This window comes from Hyperoodon ampullatus (assembly GCF_949752795.1).
Source record: "Hyperoodon ampullatus genome assembly, chromosome: 3".
Classification (NCBI taxonomy): domain Eukaryota; kingdom Metazoa; phylum Chordata; class Mammalia; order Artiodactyla; family Ziphiidae; genus Hyperoodon; species Hyperoodon ampullatus.
This window is the reverse complement of record NC_136916.1, coordinates 169,177,932-169,203,223: the sequence shown is the minus strand read 5'-3', so window position 1 is coordinate 169,203,223 and position 25,292 is coordinate 169,177,932. Positions and strand designations below refer to the sequence as shown.

General features: G+C 39.8%; 1 protein-coding gene across 2 annotated transcripts in view; it reads left to right on the top strand.

Annotated features, from left to right (window-relative positions):
- Positions 1-23,511, top strand: part of BTBD7 (BTB domain containing 7) — a gene marked incomplete at both ends in the record, with an annotated part of 76,479 nt that extends 52,968 nt beyond the window's left edge. For both annotated transcript variants that reach the window (XM_079700532.1, XM_079700531.1), the window contains 8 exons: positions 5,242-5,450; positions 7,382-7,457; positions 10,509-10,669; positions 13,731-13,874; positions 17,400-17,589; positions 18,008-18,186; positions 20,362-20,796; positions 22,696-23,511. In XM_079700532.1, coding sequence (XP_079556658.1) covers positions 5,242-5,450; positions 7,382-7,457; positions 10,509-10,669; positions 13,731-13,874; positions 17,400-17,589; positions 18,008-18,186; positions 20,362-20,796; positions 22,696-23,511 — 2,210 coding nt within the window. The remainder of the gene's footprint in view (positions 1-5,241; positions 5,451-7,381; positions 7,458-10,508; positions 10,670-13,730; positions 13,875-17,399; positions 17,590-18,007; positions 18,187-20,361; positions 20,797-22,695) is intronic.
- Between the last annotated feature and the right edge of the window lie 1,781 nt (positions 23,512-25,292).

Genomic DNA, 25,292 nt, shown 5'->3' with positions numbered 1-25,292 from the left:
AAGCTTTGCTTCATCCAAAAAGGTGTATGGTTTATTAGTCATTGCTGTGTAACAACCACCAGAGAATCTCAGTGGCATTTAATAAAAAACATGTATTTCTCACAAATTTCCGGGTCAGTTGAAATCCCAAATTTAAATTTGCAGCACTGGAGTCACTCTGATTGCCACCATGGTTGAGTAGGGCTGGTGGCTCTGTTCCCACTGCTGCTCATTTTCCTCCTGGGACCAACAAACTAGCCACAGTATGTTCTTCCCATGGCAGTGGCAGAAGGTGAGAGGGCAAGTCTAGTTCCCAAAAGTACTTTTGAAGCCTTTTGTCACATCACATTCACTAACATTTAATTGGCCAAAGCAGATCTCATGGCCAATTCCAAAGTCTTGGGGCAGGGGAATACACTCTGCCCATGGAGGTGGCGGGGTAGGGGGATCAGAAGGCTGGTAGTGAATATGTCTAAACAGTAATCTAGCACATGTGGATAATAGTCTAATAAGCTTTAAAGTTCTAGTTTAAAAAGATAAAGTAGTCATTCTGACTGTGTCATTTAGTTGTCTTTAAAGAAATACATGTACTGTTTAGTCTGTAGTTAGGAAATGGAGTCAGTAAGCTCTATAGGGAAAAAAGAGAGAACGTGCCCTCTCATGTTTGTTTTTAATTAATTATTTACCAGGTGTCAGGTAGATAGATAGAATCAGAGATAAGATGGGGCCACTACTGGGACTTCCCTGGTGGCGCAGTGGTTAAGAATCCGCCTGCCAATGCAGGGGACACAGGTTTGAGCCCTGATCCGGGAAGATCCCACATGCCACGGAGCAACTAAGCCCGTGCACCACAACTACTGAGCCTATGCTCTAGAGCCCCTGAGCCACAACTACTGAGCCTGCATGCCACAATTACCAAAGGCCGCACACCTAGAGCCCGTGCTCTGCAGCAAGGGAAGCCACCACAATGAGAAACCCACGCACCTCAACAAAGAGTAGCCCCCTCTCACCGCAACTAGAGAAAGCCCGTGCACAGCAATGAAGACCCAACGCAGCCAAAAATAAATACATAAATAAATAAAATTATTTAAAAAAAAAAGATGGGGCCACTACCCCAAAGGAGCGCTCAGTCTGATAGAGGATTCAGACAAATATATCAGAAAGATAAACTAGTATGAGAGTTTAATGCTATTACAGAGAGAAACACAGGGCACCATGGAAACTTTTAGGTAAGAGGAACACCTGACTTTTGACTTAGGCTTTGGGGAGCAGGTTCAAGATAGGCTTTTGAAAGAGGCAATATCTAAGCTGAGTCTAAAAGATGTGGAGGAGTTACGAGGGAAAATTAAGAGCATTTCAGAAAAATGGAGCAACATATGTAAAGGCCTAGAGGTGAGAGAGTTCGGTGGAATTCTAGGAACTTGGAAGTAATGCAGTAGGACCAGAGTGCAGAATATGAGCCGAGTAGGGGCTGGAGAAGTTGGCAGAGGCCACGTCATCCAAAAGACTGCAGTTTGGATTTTATCTTGAAGTCAAGCTACTGAATAATTTGTTACATATATAACAAAGTTGTGTGTGTGTGTGTGTGTGTGTGTGTGTATACATATGTGTGTGTATATATATATATATGGGGAGGGAAGTGCCAGAGGAGGGAGGAGGAAGGGCTAGATTTCCCAGAGGAAACGAAGTGACTTTTGGATTAAAGATGTCTGCAGAATATCCATGTGAACTCCGGGAAGTTAAGGAATGAGTCTGGGAAGTTTAAGAAATGAGTCTGGATGTCAGGAGAGAGCTCTAGGTTGGACCTTGAAAGACATAAGGATACAATGGGAGTTAAGGCCATGGGGACAGGTGACACTACCCAGAAAATTGTACAGTAGAAAGAGCTTTGTAATTACAGCACTTGGCAAGTAGGTACTCCAGAATGTTCGAATGAAGGAAGAATATCATCAAGGATACGGTCTCATTTAAATCTCATATAATAACCCTGAGTTAGGAATATAATCCCAGTTTTACAGATGAAAACATTTCAGGCTCAGGGAGGGTAAGTGATTTGCCCAAAGTGACTTTTCTGCTAAATGGTCAAGCTGGGATTTCAAGTCAATTTGATTTCAAAGTCCATTTTTCCTGTCATGTCTAGCTTCTTTGTAAACCTCAGAAGTTGAAACATATGATGTTATCCTTAATTCCCTTTCTTCCCTCTGCCAACACCCTGGTTTTAGTAGGATTGTGACACATTCTTTTAAAAACCACATTTTCTCTAATTTGCCTGGCTTTGTCCCCAAACATGTCGACCAGATTGCCTTTCCTGTTGTGTTGACTCATACTGCTTGACTCCACTTCAGTGCCTGCTTTAAAACAGCAGACTGACAGAAGTCCTCCACTGGCTACTGGGCGAGGCCTGTCCTCCTCAGCTTGGCATTCAAGGCTTACAGTAAAATCTTGAGAACTGTTCAGAACTTTTCCATATTTCCCACTTCTCATCAGCACATATTCATGCCTTTGGTGGTGTTTACATGCAGATTTCATTTATAAGGATCTCATTTTAATGTTTAGATTAAATAAATTATCTTTAATCTTTAGAGTTAATTACTCTTATGCTTACTCTGTTATTTCTAAAAGCGATTTTATCTTTGTGGCAGAAAAAGCTTGGATGTCATCCTCCCTTAGTTCCATACCCAGTGTCTGCTCCTAATGTGACAAGCTAGCCTCTGCTCCTGCCTTTCTCTAGACGGATCCTTTTGTTGAGGGGAGGTAAGGAGAGCAGTTCTAACTGTTAGAAATTTCTTAATAATGAGTCAAAATCTCTCTTCTTTTACCATCATGTGTTTCCCAGGACTTGCCCTTGCAACCACAGAGAATGGGTCATTTCTTTTCTGCCTCATGAGGTTCCATCAACATTGAAAGATAGCTCTTATGTCTCTCCTCAGGTTTGTCATACATAAATCAATAATAATCCTGTTTGTTCAGAGCTTTTCTTCAGTAACAGGTCTCAAACTCTCCACTGTACTTACACCCTCCTCTGAGAATTCTGGAGTTTTGTCATTGCCCGTCTAAACACAGGGCTCAGAACAGAACACAGCACCCCACAGGAGAGCAGTGCAACATGATTCCTTTGCTTATGACTCTATGCTTGTATCTTAAATGCCTGAGATTGCTTTAGTTTTATAGCAGCCATGTCACATTTTGCATTTGTTCAGTTAACATACCCAGATATTATCTTTAAATAAGCGGTTATAGTTAAGCTAGCTCACCCCTGTCTTTTACTGTGCCATTGCTTTTCTTTAATCTAAATATAGAACTTTCTGATTTTTTTAGTTAGATTTCATCTTCATTTCGATCCATCTTTTTAGCAAATTATGATCATTTTATCCAGTGTAGTTTTACCTGCGTCTCCCAGCTTTAGGGCATCTCAAGACTTTGAAGCATACTTTCCACAACTTAATTCAAAATTTTTTTTTACATCTTTATTGGAGTATAATTGCTTTACAATGGTATGTTAGTTTCTGCTTTATAACAAAGTGAATCAGTTATACATATACATATGTCCCCATATTCCCTCCCTCTTGCGTCTCCCTCCCTCCCTCCCTCCCTATCCCACCCCTCTAGGTGGTCACAAAGCACCGAGCTGATCTCCCTGTGTTATGGAGCTGCTTCCCACTATCTATCTACCTTACGTTTGGTAGTGTATATATGTCCATGCCTCTCTCTCACTTTGTCCCAGCTTACCCTTCCCCCTCCCCATATCCTCAAGTCCATTCTCTAGTAGGTCTGTGTCTTTATTCCCGTCTTACCCCTAGGTTCTTCATGACATTTTTTTTTTCTTAGATTCCATATATATGTGTCAGAAAGAGAAAGTCAAATTCTTGATTAACATCGGAAAGACAGAGACTCTCCACTCCATCCCGGGAGTTAATCGGTGCTGCTCACAGATAGTTCTGTCATCCCTCCACATCTTTTTGTCTTACCTTCAAAGATCTCATTTGTACATTCAGCAAACTTTTATTTAATGCCTACCATGTGGTAGAAGGTGCTAGAGATACAGTGAAGACAGCGGTCCCCGTCTTCTGTAGCTAACAGTCTAGAGACATCATGAAGTGTTTTGTTAAATGCTTTGCAGACATCAGGTTATACAGTTCTCTGTGATATTCTGCTCATCTGGTACCATATCAGAAAAGGGGAGGAAGCGTGACTTTTTACAAACTTGATATTGGCTCCTAATGATCTTATATCACCTGAAAATGGGAATTGTTATCTTCCTCTTTTCACTTTTCATAGGTTCACAAGAACTTTGAGCTTTGGAAGTCTCCAGAGTTCAGTGCTGCCCTTTCTATCTTTTACTCTATCTTTTAAACCTCTGAGCTCATTAGAGAGCAGCCTGTTTAGCCACATTTTTGTTGTTGTTGGTGGTGGTGGTGTTTAAACAACCCCCCTATTATTGGGGTTCTTTTTTTATTTTATAGTAAACTTAGTTGTGGAGAATTTCTGTCCAACTTTAGCCATTTTCCTTTACAGTCTTTGTCACTGTAATTTTACTTATATTTTATCTTCATATTTTGAAATTATCTTTCCTAAGGAAAATAGATGACTATCCTCAGATTTTCTTCTTCTCTTCTTTGAGCTCTTAAGGTGCCATAGTCACTTTCTCCAGGATCCTGGTCCTTTTCACCTAAACCACATATTTCTTTTTAGTTCACCAGATGAACAAAAAACTGCAGTATTTTATCTGTATTCTGAGGGATTAAACTATCGATGATGCAAAGTGTTGGTTTTTTATTAGAATAATACAAAAAGCAGACGTCCTCATAGCTCCTAGAAGATAGCCCCCCTGTCATACCCTCAAGGGTGGATTCTCTTATCAGTCAGGTGTCATCCAAGCCTTCCTCTTGCCAGTTCCCCAAACTGTACCATTTCTACCTATTCTTCTTTCTTTCCCCTTTGGTCCAGTGCCCTTCACTCTAATGTCTTATACAAATTGTTGAGTTGCACATAGATGTTTATTTTCTTAAACAATTATGAAGGTTCCTTGCCTTTTTCTATGGATCTGTCTTTATGGAGCAGCAGATTTCCTATAGATGTCATAATCTATTATAGTTACCAGTTGTTACCCCATCCCACCAAGTCTTGGTGATTACCATGAGATTTTATTTATCTCCTTGTTCTTTTTTACCATTGATACTTTTAAGGTTGGTATCTAACACACTGATGTTCAATAAGTAATATTTATGATTAATCTCAAGAAGTATTTACCTTCTCTTTTAGGCTGTGAGGATATCATTGCTGAAAGCATCTCATTAGATACCTTAATTGCCATCCTCAAGTGGAGCTCTCATCCATATGGCTCTAAATGGGTACACCGACAAGCTTTACATTTCCTCTGTGAGGAATTTTCCCAGGTCATGACTTCGGATGTTTTTTATGAACTCAGCAAAGACCATCTGCTTACTGCTATCCAGTCTGACTACCTACAGGTAATCATTTATACACCTCTCAAATTCATTGTCATTCATAGGTGCACCAAGAAACCCATCTGTACTCTGTTACTCTCCCATCTAGGGAGATCAGCCCACCCAGGAATACCCTCTTCATATTTGTGCAGCCACAGCCTTCTAGCTCTCTGGCCCTTTGTGCACTCTGCCGCCATGATTCAGCATTGTGAACCGGCCCAGGTCCTAACCAACCATGCCAAAGGGGTTGTGACAGTAGGCAAAAGGCAAGGTCAGAAGCATATCCCAATGGGGATTCTCTTGGCTTCTGTTAATAATAGATTCACTAACGGTTTCATTTGTTTGGTGAAGTATCAGAAGATACTTAGTTAGTTTAAGCAGCACAAAGTAAGAATAATATTCAATTTCTACCTACTCAAATGCTTATAAAAACTCAATGTGTGTGTCCTGCTGAAGTATAATAATGTTTTCAACTACTTATTTTTAGTCAGAAGTACTTTTAAGGAAATTTCTTGTGCCCTTGACTTATATGTCCTTTATAATTAGGTAATTTAAACTAACAATAGATTTAAAATATTGTAAAAAAAATACTTTCAGGTAGAATATGTTCAAGCTTTTTTTTTTTTGGTTTTTTTTCTTTTTGCATTGGCTGTATGAATTTTATGCTAGAAACTGTACAACAGTTTTAATGTTATGAAGTCATAAACTCATTGAGCCATTTCCTGTTTCTTTGTATTTGTACCAGAAAAATTATGAAATGCTTCCATCTCAGTCAGAAATGAAGATTTTAAAAATCCACTTAGCATCTGTGTTTTTCCTTCATATATTGCTTTGATTGCAGTACAAATGTTGTCATAATTAGTTTTGATTTATTTAGGATCTGTGTTCATTAACCTTATTTCACTGTCCTGATGCAGACATTATGGGAGTTAGGATTTGTCAGTTCTCTCAATTATTGTTTTTAGAAGCTTTGCGTTTCTTCTTAGAAAGTAAAAACCTTGGACAGCAGCCTAGATTTTGCCCTCAGATTTTAAATAAAGTACAAAAGAGGGGCTTCCCTCGTGGCACAGTGCTTAAGAATCCGCCTGCCAATGCAGGGGACACGGGTTCAAGCCCTGGTCCGGGAAGATCCCACATGCCGCGGAACAACTGAGCCTGTGCGCCACAGCTACCGAGCCTGCACTCTAGAGCCCGCAAGCCACAACTACTGAGCCTGTGCTCTAGAGCCCGCGAGCCACAACTACTGAACCCACGTGCCACAACTATGGAGCCTGTGCGCCTAGAGCCCATGCTCCGCAACAAGAGAAGCCACTGCAATGAGAAGCCCGCGCACTGAAATGAAGAGTAACCCCCACTCGCCGCAACTAGAGAAAGCCCGCACACAGCAATGAAGGCCCAACACAGCCAAAAAAAAAAGTACAAAAGAATAGGGGCACATTGCCATTTCACAGACAGTGCTTGAAGGGTCCTTCACCAGTCAGTAGCATACTTTGTGGAGATTGTAGTGTCTTCTGCCAAAACAAGTTGCCATACTTGTTTTTTTCTGCTCCTGCAGGAGATAGTGGCCACACTGTATCCTTACACTTTTACTTTCATCTGTTTATCTCCATATTGTCCCCAAAAGAATTTAAGCCAGCTGTATCGAAACCATATAGTAAGATAAATTTAAAACAGGGCAAGAAAACAGGATAAACAAAAAATAAAGATGGAAATAAGAATAAAAATTTAATTAGAGCCAAGAGTGAGGTTATTGGACAAAACACATGTCACTCGGTCTTGTGTATTTGCTGCTGATACACCACAGGTTTAGCTCAGACAATGGAAACAGCCAGTGTAAAGAGTGAAGCGTGGCAAGTTGCACGTTGTATTTACTTTGTGACCTAGGAAGAGTCATCCATGAGATTAACCATCTATCTGACTGCACTAAAATAAATGTAAACCATTTTGTATTATAGGCAAGTGAACAAGATATCCTTAAATATCTGATTAAATGGGGTGAGCATCAGTTAATGAAGAGAATAGCAGACAGAGGTAAGCTCAGAAAACTAGCTTGCAACTGTAAGCTTGTCCTGAAAGTTACTGAAGTGCGGGCTGCACATCAGTCTTTTGACAATTGCCACTGTTGCCTGGTGAAAACAGAAATTTTTACAATCAGTAGAATCCTTTAGTGGAAAGGGTATGCTTTGTTAGAAATAACTATACCAGAAAATTTAATTTTGCAACTTTAAAGCGATACTCTTAATGTTATCTTTCTATGTGTTTAATAATATATGTTGACTGATTAATGAAAGTATTAGAGTGAAATTTTTCATTTAATTAAAGTGTTACAAAAGCATGTCATTGATGAAAATGTTCTAGAATTAGATAGTGGTGATAGGTGCACAACATTCTAAATGTACTAAAAGTCCCACTAAGTTGTACACTTGAAGATGGTTAAAGTGTTGAGTTTTATGTACGTGAATTTTGCCTCAAGGGAAAAAATATATATATGACTACCCAAAGAGAGTATATTTGTTGTTTATTTTAAATTTTTATAGAAGATAAAGGAGAAATGATCCTTTTGAATGTCCTCCAGCTGGGGATACTGCAGAAGAGATAGAAGCATCATATGTAGCTTATGATTTTAACTAAACTTTGGAAGCTTATGATTCTATAGCAGTCTTATATTTATATCTAGGGTTAGCCCACCCACCTGTGATCCTTCTTTCATAGAATATTGTGTTCCTCTATGTAGTGAACCCAAATCAAAATATTAGAAAAATTAAATGCAGGTTTCCCCTTCCTGTCATTTTCAACAGCTTTATATAAATATAATTTACATACCGTAAAGTTCACCTTTTTAAGTTGTTCACGTCAGTGTTTTTAGTACACTTACAGATTTGTTCTGCCCACATTTTAAAATATATTTTAAAAAATCAAGCTAAACCTGCCTTCAAATCTTTTTATAGTGGCACTTTAATATACTACAACCCAAGCGCTAGGGAACAGAAGCAGTCTTCCTCTCTTATTTCTCCTAATTTATCTTTTGCTGAAAGCCTTTAGCAATTTCAGGTTTGAAATTTTTTAAATACAAAAACCACTACTATTAATTTGGGACATTTTTGAAATGCCATTATACAGTCTATCCTTATTTGCAGATTCTATATGTTCAAATTCACCTACTTGCTAAAATTTATTTGTGATCCCCAAATCAGTACTCAAGACACTTATATGTTCATTTGCAGAGATGTGCAGAGTGACACAAAATTTGAGTCCTACGTTTCCAGCTTAAGGTAGAACAGAGTGACACTCTGCCATCTTATTTCAGCTCTCAAACCAGTGTCCTTTTCATAATCTTTTTAGTGCCGTGTTTTTCACATCTTTATGGGTTTTTCTGGTGATCCCACGGTCTAAAATGGCCTCCTAGTGTAATGCTTAGTACTGTCTAGTGTTCCTAAGTCCAAGAGTGCTGTGATGTGCCTTACGGAGAAAATATATGTGTTGATAAGCATAGTTCAGGCATGAGTTACAGTGCTGTTGGCTGTGAGTTCATAGTTAATCAACAATATGTACTAATAAGGTGTCTTTAAACAGAAACACACATAAAACAAGGTTATGTCTTGATTGGTTAACAAAACTATTGTGACCAGACGCTCACAGGGACCTAACCCTGTGTTTCCCTAAGGAGCAGTGTTTCAGTGTTCACTAACTGTGGTGGCTTTAGCGAACAAAACCACCCCAGATAATAAGAGTTGATTGTATATAGTGCTACATAATCATCATAGGCTTGTTCGTTGATGTAAGGCTGGTAATGATGAAATGTCATATTTATTTTGAGCAGATAATGAACATTCTTGATAAAATTTCCCTTAAAAAACAGTGGTTTTCAGGCTGGGTTAGAATGGGAGGCTCTTTCACAGGGATGAGGAGGACGCTGCACCAACCAGGGTGCCCTTTGTTTCAGTCCCCTTCATACATAAGGTTTCTGCCCTTACATGTTACATATTTGGGAATTTCTTGTAATATTTCATTTGAAACCAGGACACCACTACTTTGAGAAAAAATTTCTTTTGAAAAGCAGTGTCTTTTATAAGTACTGAAGCCAAAGCATAGCAAGACAAGAGAAAAAAAAACCCTTTTTCACACACGTGCAATAATTTTATTTTGAATGACTCCAAAAATGTCTTACCCTCTCAAAAAACAATATCTCTTTATCTATCTATCATGTGATTTAAGGGAAATACCAGTTTGCTTGTAGTGTTGGCAAAAAATCCAGCATTTATATCTGTGAATGATAAAGATCTCATTTTTTTAAGGAAGAAAAAAATACAGCCCCCTGGTTTAAAGATATGATTAAAAATTCCCCAAATATGAAATTTTCCTTCCCACCTCAATATCAAAAGCATATATATTATATATACACTTCAGATTTTCCCCTTTCACTAATACTCAATGAAGAAAACATTTTATTCTCTGCTCTAGACAGTGGTATTACCCGTCAGATGTCAAAAGGTTCACTTTTATGCATTAACATTCCCATATTACGGAAATTTAGGAGGCTCATAAAATTCTTAAAGTCAAATAGAGTGTACATTAGGTTTTGCTGCTTTAAGATACCAGGTGATATAATTTTAGAATCTCATTAAATTGCTGTTAAACATACATAGTAGCCTAATGAGCATATTGATAACCTACAGTGATCAGAAATAACATTTGGCCTGCATTGCCCTTATTGTACTTTTTAAAAAAACTGGTCTCAAAAGTGAGAAACCTTAAGAAAAAACCCTTGGTCAAACTAGATTTTAATAGATTGTTGTTTTTTCTCCTTTGAGTTAGTATATGGAAAAGAATTCTGTATTCTTTAATGCAGAACAATCATAAAGAATGTTATTGTACTGTTGACACCATGCTTTTTTCTTTGTCTCAGAGTATCTCTATTATGAAAACTTCTTAAGACATAGAAATAATTTATTTATAATGCTTTTTAAAGCAGATATACGTAATATAAAGAGTGTTACTGAAAGTGTACTAGAGAAGAAAGAAAGCCTTTCTCTGAAAATTTGGATTTGGTTGGAGACTTCTCATTTTCTGTCTCTGTCATAGAGCCAAACCTACTGAGTGGCACTGCTCATAGTGTGAACAAGAGAGGTGTAAAAAGACGAGACCTGGACATCGAAGAGCTTAGAGAGATCCTTTCTTCTCTCTTACCTTTTGTGAGAATTGAACATATTTTACCTATAAACAGTGAAGTCCTAAGTGATGCAGTAAGTGTCTTTTTTCATTTATCCCTTTCATGAAAAGAAAGTGTCTTTTTTTTTTAATCATTGTAAATAATTTCTACTAATGGAGTATCATGAAACTAAATTCCATGAGGACAGAGACAGATGTCTGTTTTGTACTGTATCGTGTCCCCAGTGTCTGGCACATGGCACAAATAAATGTTTGGTGGGTGAGAGTTGAGTGGATATATCAGTCTTACTTTTGCAAGAGGATAGTTTCTAGTTGGAGTTGATCCAGCCATTTATCAGTGTAGATCAAGTAGTCCTTATTCAAAAAGGAAAGGGTAGAAATTACTTTTGGAGACTCTTTAAGAATAGCAGTAGGGGCTTCCCTGGTGGCGCAGTGGTTGAGAGTCCGCCTGCCGATGCAGGGGACACGGGTTTGTGTCCCGGTCCGGGAAGATCCCACATGCCGCGGAGTGGCTGGGCCCGTGAGCCATGGCCGCTGAGCCTGCGCATCCGGAGCCTGTGCTCCGCAATGGGAGAGGCCACAACAGTGAGAGGCCCGCGTACCGCAAAAAAAAAAAAAAAAAAAAAAGAATAGCAGTAAATCAGAGAGCAAGAGAGAAGGAGATTAGTTCATTGTAAAAGGGATGAATGAATCTTATAATTGTATTTCAGGTAAAAATTAATGGAGCTGACTGATAATGTTACTTTCATAATTTTTTAAGTGAATTTTTTAGACTGTAAGAATTGCTGTAATTAATGGATGGAAAAAATAAATATTCTTCACATATTGGTTTATAACTTTAATATGATGTTGTAAATATCATAATAGTTTATTATTCAACTGCACAGAAACATTATAAAAGTCATCTGGGAAAAAACTGCTAAGAATTTTTTTAAGTTCTCTAAAAAGAACATAATTAAGGACGGATAACTCTTCCATAATGTAAAGTATATTTTAAAATTCTGTTAATCTGTGGTGCTAGCATAAAAGAGAAGACAAAATAGCCCAGAAAAAGATCCTAATTAATATAAGAATTAAACATATAATAAGCGAGCTATCACAAATCACTGCAGTACTATACTAACCCATCAGTGGGAGAGGGAAGAAATGTGCTTAAAGTTAAACCCTCATTTCACTTGCACACAAAATTAATCCTTGTTAGATTGAAGAATTAAATATTAAGTTGAAATATGGAAAAACTAAAAGAAAATAAATATTTATGGACTCTGATTAGAAAAATGTTCAGTCTCACTAGTCATCACACACACACCAAAGAAAGCAAAATAAAACAGTAAGTTATCATTTTTTTACCTATTAGGTCACTGATTTTTGAAATAATATTACTGTTCCATAGGGGAAATATAGCTGGTACATTGGTAGCATCATCATTAAATTTCGGGAAATAGCCTAAATATCTAATAACAGGAAAAATAAATTATAGCATGACTCCTTGACAGAATATTTTGCTGCCTGCCCTGACCAATGTTTGTAAAGACTAATATAGCAACATAATAATGGAATATAATTTTAGAAAGAAGGATAAAAAAATGTGGGATTTTTAAACTTTTTTTTAACATCTTTATTGGAGTATAATTGCTTTACAATGGTGTGTTAGTTTCTGCTTTATAACAAAGTGAATCAGCTACACATATACATGTATCCCCATATCCCCTCCCTCTTGCGTCTCCCTCCCACCCTCCCTATCCCACTCCTCTAGGTGGTCACAGAGCACCGAGCTGATCTCCCTGTGCTATGCGGCTGCTTCCCACTAGCTATCTATTTTACGTTTGGTAGTGTATATATGTCCATGCCACTCTCTCACTTCGTCCCAGCTTACCCTTCCCCCTTCCCGTGTCCTCAAGTCCATTTTCTAATAGGTCTGTGTCTTTATTCCTGTCCTGCCCCTAGGTTCTTCATGACCATTTTTTTTTTTAGATTCCATATATATGTGTTAGCATACGAAAAATGTGTATTTTTATGTATTCTAAAATTTAGTTAGGTAAAAATTCATTTGAAAAAGACTGGAAGGGAATATATCAACATTATTACAGTTGTAACAGATTAGAGTCGTGGGTTTTTTTTCCTATTTTCAAAATATGTCTATTGCTATATTTTATTAATTCAACATGAGTTTAATGCAGCAATTAGATGTTTATTATATTTAACAAGAATAATATTAAAGAAACAGTGTTTGGTTTTGTTTAAAACCTGGGACTCAAACCAAATTGATCCCTGAATTCGGTTTAGAAAAAAATTTTAGAACTTTTGTTTAATAGACTTAGAAAATATATATCTCTGCTCTTAATCCCCTGCCTAACACATAGCAAGTCCCCAGTAAAAGTTCGCTAATAATGGCTGTGGACCATAACACTCTTTCAGTGTATGCTAAGCACTGTGCCAGGCACTGCTTATCTTCCTTACCTTCATTTACTCTTCACAGTCACCTCATGGGCTATAAGGACTTGATTTATAGTCTCCTAGCGTAGATGTGGGAACAACAGGGCCACCACATTTAGTTAGTTGTGCAGTGTCCCATCTCCAGGGCTACCTAGGGGCCCTTAAGGTGAGGCCCAGGTAAAAGAAGATGTCCATGGTCACGTGGCTGTTAAATGGAGAGTTAGGGTTTGAGCCAAGTTCTCCTTCCCTTAGAGCCCCTGCCCCTAATCACCATGCAGACTGTCCATCTTTGTACTGTAGATACAGGCCCAGGAATGTGCTTGTTTTGTCTTGAGGAGGGTAAGGTCGGGAGGAATCAGTTCCCAGATGAGTAAGGAAAAAAACAAATTGGTTCTCATTAAGAGTTCTGAAAGTTAGTCTGACTCATTATATTTTTAATTAGTATAGCTCTTGTTTTTAAAACATCATTCCTCTATGTAGAGAAAAATGGAGAATTGTAGTACCGTTTTATGGCTTGCTGAATCCTTTAAATATTATTGAACATTTGAAGTATTTTTAAATTTCACATATATTCCTAAATTTGTATTTAAATGCTAAAGTTCAAACATTTTGATTTATGGGTATAATTATTTTTATCTTTGTAATATTGTGGTGCTCCACAAATCTCTGTTTCTGTTAAAAAAAATTTTTTTTTTCAAGATGAAAAGAGGCTTGATTAGTACTCCTCCATCAGATATGCTTCCTACAACAGAAGGTGGAAAGTCAAATGCCTGGTTACGGCAAAAAAATGCTGGAATATATGTTCGTCCTCGACTGTTCTCTCCCTATGTAGAAGAAGCAAAGGTAATAAAAACCATTTTAAGATGTTAGACTACTTTGTTACAAACTATAAACACAAAGACATTTATTGTGATATTACTTAACTATTTGGAAATAGCCTAAATGTCCAATAATAGGGAAAGTGAAAGTAAATTCTAGTTTGACTACTCACCAGAGTAGTTTTCCAAATGTTGAGTTATCAAGCATGTTTTTATTTTTATAACTTAGGTCATATTAAATTGCATTTTACATTTTTCTCATCTCAGTTTTTCTTTCAAACTGTTAGCTTGGAAAAAATTTTTCATTTTAATGAAATGGTCGTCAGTATTTTGTGATCTTCAGAGTGGGAAAAATGAAAGAAGATTGCGTACATATTTTCTTCCTTTTGTAAACTAAAGAAATGCCATGACTTCTTGTAACATATTTTTGTAGTGGCTGCTGGAAATTGTGTTTAGTTTTGGAATAAGTATACAAACTAAGACAAAATTTTAGGCCTATTAAGTAAAAAGTTGGCATTATGTATATTATTATAACATAAAGAACTCACCACGTAAACATGGTAATGGAAAATGAAATACTGCAATCTTTATTAGAAATGTTCAGCCGTAAGATCTTTGGGGTGACCTTTTGAGGAACTGGCAGTCTTTGAAAGTCAGAAATCACGAGTAAGCTTAATGAAATGAATTAACAGGCAAAACAATGTGTTTGGGTATAGAAACATAGTTATCTTAAAATTTTTCTCATTTTTATTGTTGGAGTCCCTAGTTTAAGATATGTCTATGAAAGAAGGAAACAGAAGCGGCGTTTGCGGCCGCTGCGGGCGCCGGGCCCCGCCGGCCTAGCTATGCGCGAGCCGACCCCGGGCTGCTGAGGCGCGGGCACGCGGAAGCGGAGGCCCACCGCACCAGGCTCCCCGCGCTCCCGGGCGACTTCTGTCCGCCGGGCGGGAGCGGCGACGGCGACGGCGGTGGCGGGATGGAGCCCACGACCGCGCCCCAGCCCGACATGGCGCCGGAGCTGACCCCGGAGGAGGAGCAGGCCACCAAGCAGTTTCTTGAAGAGATTAACAAGTGGACAGTTCAGTACAACGTTTCCCCCCTCTCTTGGAATGTGGCCGTCAAGTTCCTCATGGCCCGGAAGTTTGATGTGCTCCATGCCATAGAGTTGTTTCACTCCTACAGAGAAACACGAAGGAAGGAGGGCATTGTGAAGCTGAAACCTCATGAGGAACCTCTCCGTTCTGAGATCCTTAGTGGAAAATTCACCATCTTAAATGTTCGGGACCCAACAGGAGCCTCCATTGCCCTCTTCACTGCCAGATTACATCATCCCCACAAGTCAGTCCAACATGTGGTACTTCAGGCTCCGTTTTACTTGCTAGACAGAACTGTGGATAGCTTTGAAACTCAGAGGAATGGACTGGTGTTTATCTATGACATGTGCGGTTCTAATTATGCCAACTTTGAGCTGGATCTTGGCAAGAAAGTCCTAAACTTGCTGAAGGGACTTCCCTGGTGGCGCAGTGGTTAAGAATCCGCCTGCCAATGAAGGAGACATGGGTTTGAGCCCTGGTCTGGGAAGATCCCACATGCCGCAGAGCTACTGGGCCTGTGTGCCATGGCTGCTGGGCCTGCGCTCTGGAGCCCGCGAGCCACAACTACTAAGCCCATGTGCCACAACTACTGAAGCCTGCGTGCCTAGAGCCTGTGCTCCACAACAAGAGAAGCCACTGCAATGATAAGCCTGTGCACCACAACGAAGAGTAGCCCCCGCTCACTGCAACTAGAGAATGCCCCCACGCAGCAACAAAGACCCAACACAGCCAAAAAAAAATACTATTATAGGGGGGACTCCCCTGGTGGTCCAGTGGTTAAGGATCTGACTTCCGCTGCAGGGGACGTGGGTTCGATCCCTGGTCGGAGAGCTAAGATCCCATGTGCTGCAGGGCAACTAAACCTGCACGCCACAACTAGAGAGCCCACGTGCCACAACTAGAGAGCCTACGTGCCACAACTACTGAGCCTGTGTGCCCTGGAGCCTGCACACCACAACTAGAGAAGGCTGCGTGCCACAATGAAGACACAACACAGCCAAAAATAAATAAATAAAAATATTTTAAAAAAATACTATTATAATCTAACTGGGAATAATTTCTTCCCAGTTAGAATACCAGTATTATTCAGTATCCCTGCCTATGAGAAGTGCTGAAATATTGAGAAACTAAATGAAACCAAGAGCTATGGATTAAGAAGGAATAATTTTTCATTCTTATGCCTTGTGAAGATCAGGGTGTCTCTTTTCTTTTAGACCTCATTTGCCCTTGTGCCCGCTAGATCATATTGATTGATTGAATGAATGAATACATAAATAGATGAAGAGATGAGTGGAAAATCAATGATTATAAACACACAGATATCAGAATAAAGGAAAGATTATGAGAAAAAAATAAAATAAAATAAAATAAATTAAAAAAAAGATATGTCTATGAAAGGATTTGTGAGGTTTATTTTATTGAATAGGATGATAATCTATCCCTTATTGAGTAGTTGACACTTTTTTTTTCTAGTTTACCAATTTTATTTTTAACTGATTTGTATTGGAGTATAGTTGATTTACAATGCTGTGGTAGTTCCTGCTGTACAGCAAAGTGAATCAGTTATACGTATGTCCACTCTTTTTATTTATTTATTTATTATTTTTATTTTTTGGCTGCACCACACGGCACACAGGACCTTAGTTCCCCGACCAAGAATCGAACCTGTACCCCCTGCATTGGAAGCACAAAGTCTTAACCACTGGACTGCTAGAGAAGTCCCTATCCACTCTTGTTTAGGTTCTTTTCCCATATGTCACTGCAGAGTATTGAATAGAGTTCCCGGTACTATACAGTAGGTTCTTATTAGTTGTCTATTTTATATATAGTAGTGTGTATATGCCAGTCCCAATCTCCCAAAGAGCAGAAGGGAGGGTAGATCTAGTTTATTACGGGCCTTTTATCACCAGACTCAACCTTCCAAGAGGCCTCAGCTGCTTGAGTGACTTTAATCCTCGAACTTACTTCAGAAAGACCAGACCCAACCATTCTGCTTTTTTCCTCTGTTTTACAACTATTTAAAGTGTCAACTGCTCGGAGCCTGTGCACCTAGAGCCCGTGCTCCACAACAAGAGAAGCCACTGCAATGAGAAGCCCGTGCACCACAACAAAGAGTAGCCCCCGCTCGCCGCAACTAGAGAAAGCCCATGCATAGCAACGAAGACCCAATGTAGAAAAAAATAAATAAAAGTAAATTTAAAAAAAAAAGCAGATTTTTCAGCAAATGATTCTTTCTTTTCAAAGATGCTCCAAAAAGATCCTTTAAAAATTAAAGAGGTAGGAAAAAATTAAAGAGATTAGGGTACTTTTTCCTTTCACCACTGATTTTAAGCTTCATGCACTGGAAACAATAAATTAATTCCCTTTTTATATGATGATGGCAGTAATCTTTCTCTAAATGTGATTTAGCAGAGGTGTAAGGTTGACTAATTCTGTTAATACTGAATTGTTTTCAGTCAGTGCTAGATGAGATGATGGTGGAACAAACAGATCTTGTGCGTTTGAGAATGGTTAGAATGTCCAATGTGCCAGACACACTTTACATGGTCAATAACGCCGTGCCACAGTGCTGTCACATGATCAGCCACCAGCAGATCAGCAGTAACCAGTCAAGCCCTCCTTCGGTTGTAGCAAATGAAATCCCAGGTAAGGCAAGTAACCTTGTTTCAGGCATTATATTTAAATGAATAATCTGATCATATTTTGGATAGTCAGGACTCAAAAAATTATTTGAATAAAAGAATGAATATATTTAAAAGACTTTTGAAATATCCTGAGATTCAGAAGAGAATATATTCAAGTAAAATTTTATTTGGGCTGTGAACTAAAAATGCAGTTCAGGGGCTGTTTGGTATTACCAAGAGCCTTTTGGACACAGTGAAATTTTAAAACCTTAAAAAATAATTAGAAGTATATAAATTACTATCTTTCCAGAAAATTAAAATACTATCAAAAATTTGTGAGAAGATTCTGATGCAAAACACATGCTTTTTTTCTTGCATTCAACAGGTGGTCTTTTGTGTAGCTCAGGTATTGTGCCTACAAACTATTTCTCTTCTTCCAGTTCCTCGTCTCCTCATTATGAAAGACATGGTCAGACGTCTGCAGGAGCTACGACACACTGAGCAGGTGCAGAGAGCCTACGCGCTTAACTGTGGGGAAGGTGCCACAGTGAGCTATGAAATTCAGATTCGAGTATTGAGAGAGTTCGGGCTTGCAGATGCTGCTGCAGAGCTCTTGCAGGTGGGAAACGGCACTAAACCATTTAAAATAGGGAGCCTTGTGTTAGATTGTCTGTTATTATTAATAATGAAAATAGGGCTTCCCTGGTGACGCAGTGGTTGAGAGTCCGCCTGCCGATGCAGGGGACGCGGGTTCGTGCCCTGGTCCGGGAAGATCCCATGTGCCACGGAGCGGCTGGGCCCATGAGCCATGGCCGCTGAACCTGTGCGTCCGGAGCCTGTGCTCCGCAACAGGAGAGGCCACAACAGTGAGAGGCCTGCGTACTGCAAAAAAAAAAAAAAAAAGAAAATATTATGGTATTCTTTTGGATTTTGTGATGTTGTGTTATATGTCATATTTCAAAATTTGCAATTTGTGATTTCTACTTCTAAATAAATATTCAATTTTTTATACTTGAAAAAAAATAAAAATATAGGGAACCTTGACTGTCACTCAGGCAGTATTTTAGATATCCCAAGGAGCCCTCGTAACATGTCTTTTTCTTTGTACATGCTCTTTGACTGTCCCTGGTGTCTTGGGTTACCTGAAAGCCCCCAGTGAGAGGCAGTGTGGCAGAGTGGACAGGGCACAGGCTCTGGAGTGAGAACTGGCTTTATATCCTGGCTCTGCTGCTTACCAGTTAGTTAACTTGGAGCAAGTTACATAACCACTCTGCGCATCAGTTTCCTTACCTGTAAAATGAATTGTTGTGAAGATAAGAGCTACTGTATGTAAAGCAACTATGCCTCTTGTATATATTAAGCACATACATGCTAACTACTAAAAGTTCATGGTGTGTACGCCCAACAGAAGTGGAAGAGAAAATAGAAAATTCTGACCTTCCGCTGCTTTCTGTCCCTAGTTTGGTCACGAGATATCAGGTTTTAGCCTACTACATACTTAACAGACCTTCCATGTGCCCTTCTTTTTCCCTCTCTCCTCCCCTTTATTATAAAAATTTTTTTTTGCATGATGGTTCAAACCCTATAAGCATGAGAATCAAGGAATGAGTGCTTTTTTTTTTAAACTAGCACGAAGAAACCCATTTCTAGTAATTATTTGGTACAAAAAACAGTAGCATTTTTGTATAAAATGTGTAAAGTAGTCTTCACAGCAACTAAAGTAGAGCCTAAAATAAAATTTAATTTCATCTGGTCAAGTGATTGAATTGTTTTCTTGCCACTGACTGCAAACCACTTTAGCCTGAGTTTTCAAAGGGGAACATGGTATGGTGGCCTTAGGCAAGGAGCAGGCCATTTTTAGGTTCTTGATTTTCAATTTTCCCTGTGGTTTCCATCTCTAAAACAGGCTTGTTTTCTGTTCATTTCTATTCTCTTTGCCATTCTAAATTGTATCTTAATTTGATCTCTTAAATTGTGTAAGTTTTACAATTTAAGAATTTCCATATAGTGTTTATCAAAATATTAATCAAACTTATTTCTACATAATAGGTAAGGAATAGTATTTTGTAGTTTTTATTTCAGACCGAAAGTGTACAGATATTTTGTCAGAAAGTTCTAGAATCCTCACTTATATGCCTTTTCCTCCTTTTTTAAAAATTTTTTAATCTCTTTTATTTTTTTAACATCTTTATTGGAGTATAACTGCTTTACAATGGTGTGTTAGTTCCTCCTTTTGTTTTTATTTATTTATTTATTGCGGTACACGGGCCTCTCACTGCTGTGGCCTCTCCCGTTGCGGAGCACAGGCTCCGGACTCACAGGTTCAGCGGCCATGGCTCACGGGCCCAGCCGCTCTGCGGCATGTGGGATCCTCCCGGACCGGGGCACAAAGCCGTGTCCCCTGCATCGGCAGGCAGACTCTCAACCACTGCGCCACCAGGGAAGCCCCCTCCTTTTGTTTTTAATGTTAATTTTATTTTCTTAGCAAAGACATATTTGCATTAGGTTTTATTTCCTATTTTTGATTATCACATAATCTTGCAAGAGATTACTGACCTGCTTTCTGGAGTATTCAGTTAAGCTGCTCTCCTTGATAGCTGCTGCACTCTACCCTTTTATACTGTTTTTGAGGTAATTTTTCCTTGGGCTTCTGGCCTAGAAAAGTCTGTTGTGCCTTTTACTGTTGCTGAATGTGGTTTTCCTAGGTACTCGCTTAACTTTGTCAGCCTGTAAATTTCTGTCTAGGAAATCTGCTAACAAATATCCTACGTTTTCCCCCCCCATTCTTTCTTAGAATCCTCACAAGTTCTTTCCTGATGAACGTTTTGGAGATGAAAGTCCACTCTTGACAATGAGGCAGTCTGGGAGATGTCGAGTTAGCAGTACCCCCGCTGCAGAAACCGTGTTTACAGATCCAGACTCTTTTGTGGCCTTCCATCCACCCTTGCCACCTCCACCGCCGCCGTACCACCCCCCAGCCACCCCAGTCCATCACCACCTCAAAGCGGGCTGGAGACAAAGACCTCCCAGCCAACACCCTTCACGTTCGTTCTCTTATCCCTGTAATCATTCGCTGTTTCACTCCAGAGCAGCTCCTAAAGCAGTGCCCCCTCCAGTCTGTTTGCCAGGTGTTCAAGCAGCAGGACCTGACTGTGCCGGCACCACAGGGCTGGGGAGACAGACGGTAGCCGCCGCCGCCTCAGCAGCAGTAGCATCTGAGAGACAAGTGGTAAGTTTGTACCTCAGTAACTTACCTAAAATTACAAGCTTCTGGAATGTTAGAAGCAATTTCCTTGGCCCCAGGAGCCCTACTGGGACTCAGCGGTGTCCAGAAGTGTTACTGACAAGCTGAACGCATAGACTTAAGGGAGTATGGAAAAGGGAGAGAAAAAGAGAGTGTAGGGGGATGAAAAAGGACGGAGAAGAGAGATGAGGTGTTTGCGGCGGGAGTAGGCCAGGGCCTTCCCTTATGTTCGCGTGCAGGTATCCAGAAGGGTGGGGTTACTGGACAATGCAGATGACGTTACCGGTTTCGTAGTGTGCTGTTCAAGCACGTGTCTAGAGTCTGGCCCTGACCTCTCTTCTGTAGAGTCTACTATTCTGCCAAAGGCTTTGGTGGGGCAGGAAGGGGAAGCTACTTGTAGCTGAGTATACCATCGGGAACAACGTGGCAGGAGACTCCTCATTTCCTCATTCATAAAACGGGCAGAAAACTGACCCGCATGCATGTCTCTGCCTCTAGCAAGCTATTCCATCAGAGCACTCATTTCGCTAGCGCTAGTAGGTAGTAAATGAAGCAAGAATTCTTTGCTTGATCTTGCACTGCGTTAGAGGTTGAATTTCTGTTTTATATAATACATGTGGGAAAAAAACAGTGGTGATTTTTAAGTCTGCCTGCTTAGTCACATACTGTTAATAGCGTTCAATATAGAGAAGAACAAAGGATACATATATTAGTTAAGGGAATCTTCACTGAAAGATGGCCTTTGGGAAGCTGTGGACTAGTGTACGCCTTGGGTCAAATTATGGTCCTTCCTCACCTTATACCCTTCTATCTGCTTTCCCTGCTGTCCCCCCGAACCCCTCCAAAAAGAAGAAACAGCAAAGGTTGATAGTGTTGAATAAACCAAATTCCCATCTTATTGGCCTGGCCCTCAGTTCTACAGTTACAAAAGTTCTACTACTGTATATTTATTTATTTATTTTTTATAAATTTATTTATTTATTCTTGGCTGTGTTGGGTCTTCGTTGCTGCACGTGGGCTTTTCTCTAGTGGCGGCAAGCAGGGGCTACTTTTCGTTGCGGTGCACAGGCTTCTCATCGCAGTGGCTTCTCTTGTTGCGGAGCACAGGCTCTAGGTGCGTGGGCTTCAGTAGTTGTGGCTCGCGGGTTCTAGAGCGCAGGCTCAGTAGTTGTGGTGTGCGGGCTTAGTTGCTCCGCAGCATGTGGGATCTTCCTGGAACAGGGATCGAACCCATGTCCCCTGTATTGGCAGGCAGATTCTTAGCTGCTGCGCCACCAGGGAAGTCCTACTTTATATTTTAAATAAAACTCCCATCAAAGGTGTTTTATCTGTATGTTCATTACAGTCCTGTTTATAATAATGAAAAATTGGAAACAACCTTAAGGTCCAACAGTGGAAGAATGGTTAAGAAGTCATGCCTCGTCAATACAGTGGAGAATAGTATGCAGTAATTTAAATAGTATTAGTGGCAGTGTTATATATGCACTAAATTTTATGAAAATATGTGTGCAAAATATAAAAGGTGAGAGAACTGCTTCAAAATGCTAATAACAATGGTTATCTCAAGGGTTTTTGTGGGGTTGTTGCCTTATAGTTTTCTATATTTTTATCATTTTAAAAATAAGCAGGGGAATTCCCTGACAGTCCATGGAGTCCAGCTTAGGACTCCATGCTTCCACTGCCGGGGGCCTGGGTTCGATCCCTGGTCAGGGAACTAAGATCCCACAAGCTGCATGGCACAGCCAAAAAAAAAAAAAATCCAAAATAAAAAAGCATGTTTCATTTTTCTAATGAGGAAACAAAAATCAGTGAACATCATTTGAAAAAGAGGGAGTCTCGGGCCTTTTTCTTTTAACCCTCCCCCTGTTTTGTTTCTGTTTGCAGTGTACACAACCTGTGCTAAATGATCTAATGCCAGATATCGCCATGGGAGTGTCCACACTGTCACTCAAGGACAGGAGGCTTCCCGAACTTGCTGTAGACACAGAATTAAGCCAGTCAGTTTCTGAAGTAGGACCAGGGCCTCCCCAGCATCTATCGTGTATTCCACAGAGGCATACACACACATCTCGAAAGAAACACACACTAGAGCAAAAAACAGACACTCGAGAAAATCAGCAGGAATATCCAGATTTCTATGACTTCTCGAATGCTGCTTGTAGACCGTCTACTCCGGCTCCTGGCAGACGCACCCCTTCCCCTTCGCAAGGTGGATATTTTGGTCCCGATTTGTATAGCCACAATAAGGCATCACCAAGTGGCTTAAAGTCAGCCTACCTACCTGGCCAGACCTCTCCTAAAAAGCAGGAAGAAGCTAGGAGAGAATATCCACTTTCCCCTGATGGGCATCTGCACAGACAAAAGAACGAGCCGGTACACCTCGATGTTGTTGAGCAGCCTCCCCAGAGGTCGGACTTTCCTTTGGCAGCCCCAGAAAATGCCGGCAACGGTCCAGCCCACATCAGGGGGCGAACAGCAGTGGAAACTGACTTGACTTTTGGGCTGACTCCTAACAGACCTTCACATTCTGCATGTAGCTCTGAAGTTCCAGAAGAGAGATCTGGTAGAAGACTGGCAGACAGCGAGTCCTTGGGCCATGGAGCTCAGCGAAATACAGATTTGGAAAGGGAAGATTCAATCAGCAGAGGAAGGAGGTCACCAAGCAAGCCAGACTTCCTCTACAAAAAGTCTGCCCTTTGAGAGCAACCTCCAAGTCGTCTGTGCCTGAGATGTGAAACATCCCATTTTATGATGTAACCCAACAACTTAGAGTATTGATGCCAGCTGATAACTCAGTTTCACATTATTTTATTCTAGTTTTTGTATATACATGTTTATTAGACATGGCATGCTAAGAGGGTTATTTTGAATGCTGCATCTGTCTATTTTGTGTTTGAACAATTGTGTGGGGAAGCATTTTTAAGAGCAAGCAAGCTGGCACTTTTTTTTTTTTCTCTTTACAAATGATGGAATTTTTTTGCACTTGTACTTTTATCTGTATTGTTTTTATATCAGTATGTTAAACTTTATTGCCACATTTAAAGGACTGTATTTTCATACTTTTTTGCATTTTACCTTTCATCTAGCAATTTCCACGTGCATTGGATTGCACACTAAGATGTATTTTCTTATGAAATAGTTGTGTGTTTATTTTTTAATTATAGAAATTCCAAAGAACAGCACATCAAAATGCTCCTCTCTTTTCAGTAATTGTTTTAGTTCAGAAAGCTTCCTGCTCAGTCTTCATAAATCTAATGTCGTACTTTTTAAATAAGTCTTGGGAGCTGGTCTTCATTCCTCCAGCAGGAATCCAGTCAGGATCCTGAAGTTTCCTGGTTCCGTAAAGAACAAGAAGGAGAAAAGCCTTTTGTGTCCAGACTCAAGCTATTGCTTTATTCACAGTGCAGATGCTGTTAGAATCACTGCAGATTCTGGTAGTGTGGACTAGAGTTTCACTAGATGAGGTTCTAAAGTGATCGGCTTTCCTGGAATCCTAAAGAAGTGGAATTAGCGAAGTAACTTAAGCCTGCCCTACGGGGTTGCTGGTTCTGAGCTGCGACTCTCCAGATGAGTCCGGGGAGTGACTGCTTGCTGCCTTCAGTTGTCTTGCTCTCTGTGGGAAAAAAAAAACAACAAAAGGGCTTCAGCCTTACGGATGTCATTTGGTGTTTGTAAGCATATATTTTCTTTTAAGTGTTTTTCAAAGTGTGTCTGAATTTTGGTGTCCTTTAAAGAAGTTGTTGTATAATGCATAATGCTTTGTCACCAAAAAAGAAAAAGAAACCTTTTTTTTTTTTCTTCGGTGAAACACTACATGTCCTACTTGAACTCCACTGGGGACGCTGGTTTGGGATTTTACTGAACCACTGAGCACATGGGATCTTTTAAGATCCTCTCCCTTAGAAGGGCAATGTGTGAGCTAAGGACTGTTTTTTTCTTACTCTCCAATGTAAATACATTAGTATTTGAGTTTTTAAATCACTTCAACATTATTTGAGCATTCACTTTCTATTTTTACACATACACACACAGCCGTAGCACTTAGAAGAAAAGAGACTTTCTGAACACTCCCTCCCGTGAAGGATGTTTGGAAGCCTCTTCTCTGTGTATGTATATATATATAAAACTCTGAATCACTCACACTCACTCTAAAACTATGCAGGGCTAGGGAGCCTTCACAAGCTACCATATAAATGAATGACATGCACTTTTAAGTAAATAGGTTTCTATTGGGTGTCAAGAACTCTGATTTCTCCCGAAACTGTAGTTTCTCTTACAATCTTTTCCTACTTTTACCCTGTGGATATACACTCAGGAATAATCTGACATTTTAAAAAATCCTAACAGTAGGTAGTCTTAAAAGATGGGGAACACATAAGTTTGTCTGTCTACACCGGCAAACCGCTGCCACTCGCTCTGCTGCCTAGCTAGTTAGCTGCTGCCCGTGCATCCCTCGATGTCGGCCAAGCTGCACACCGAGC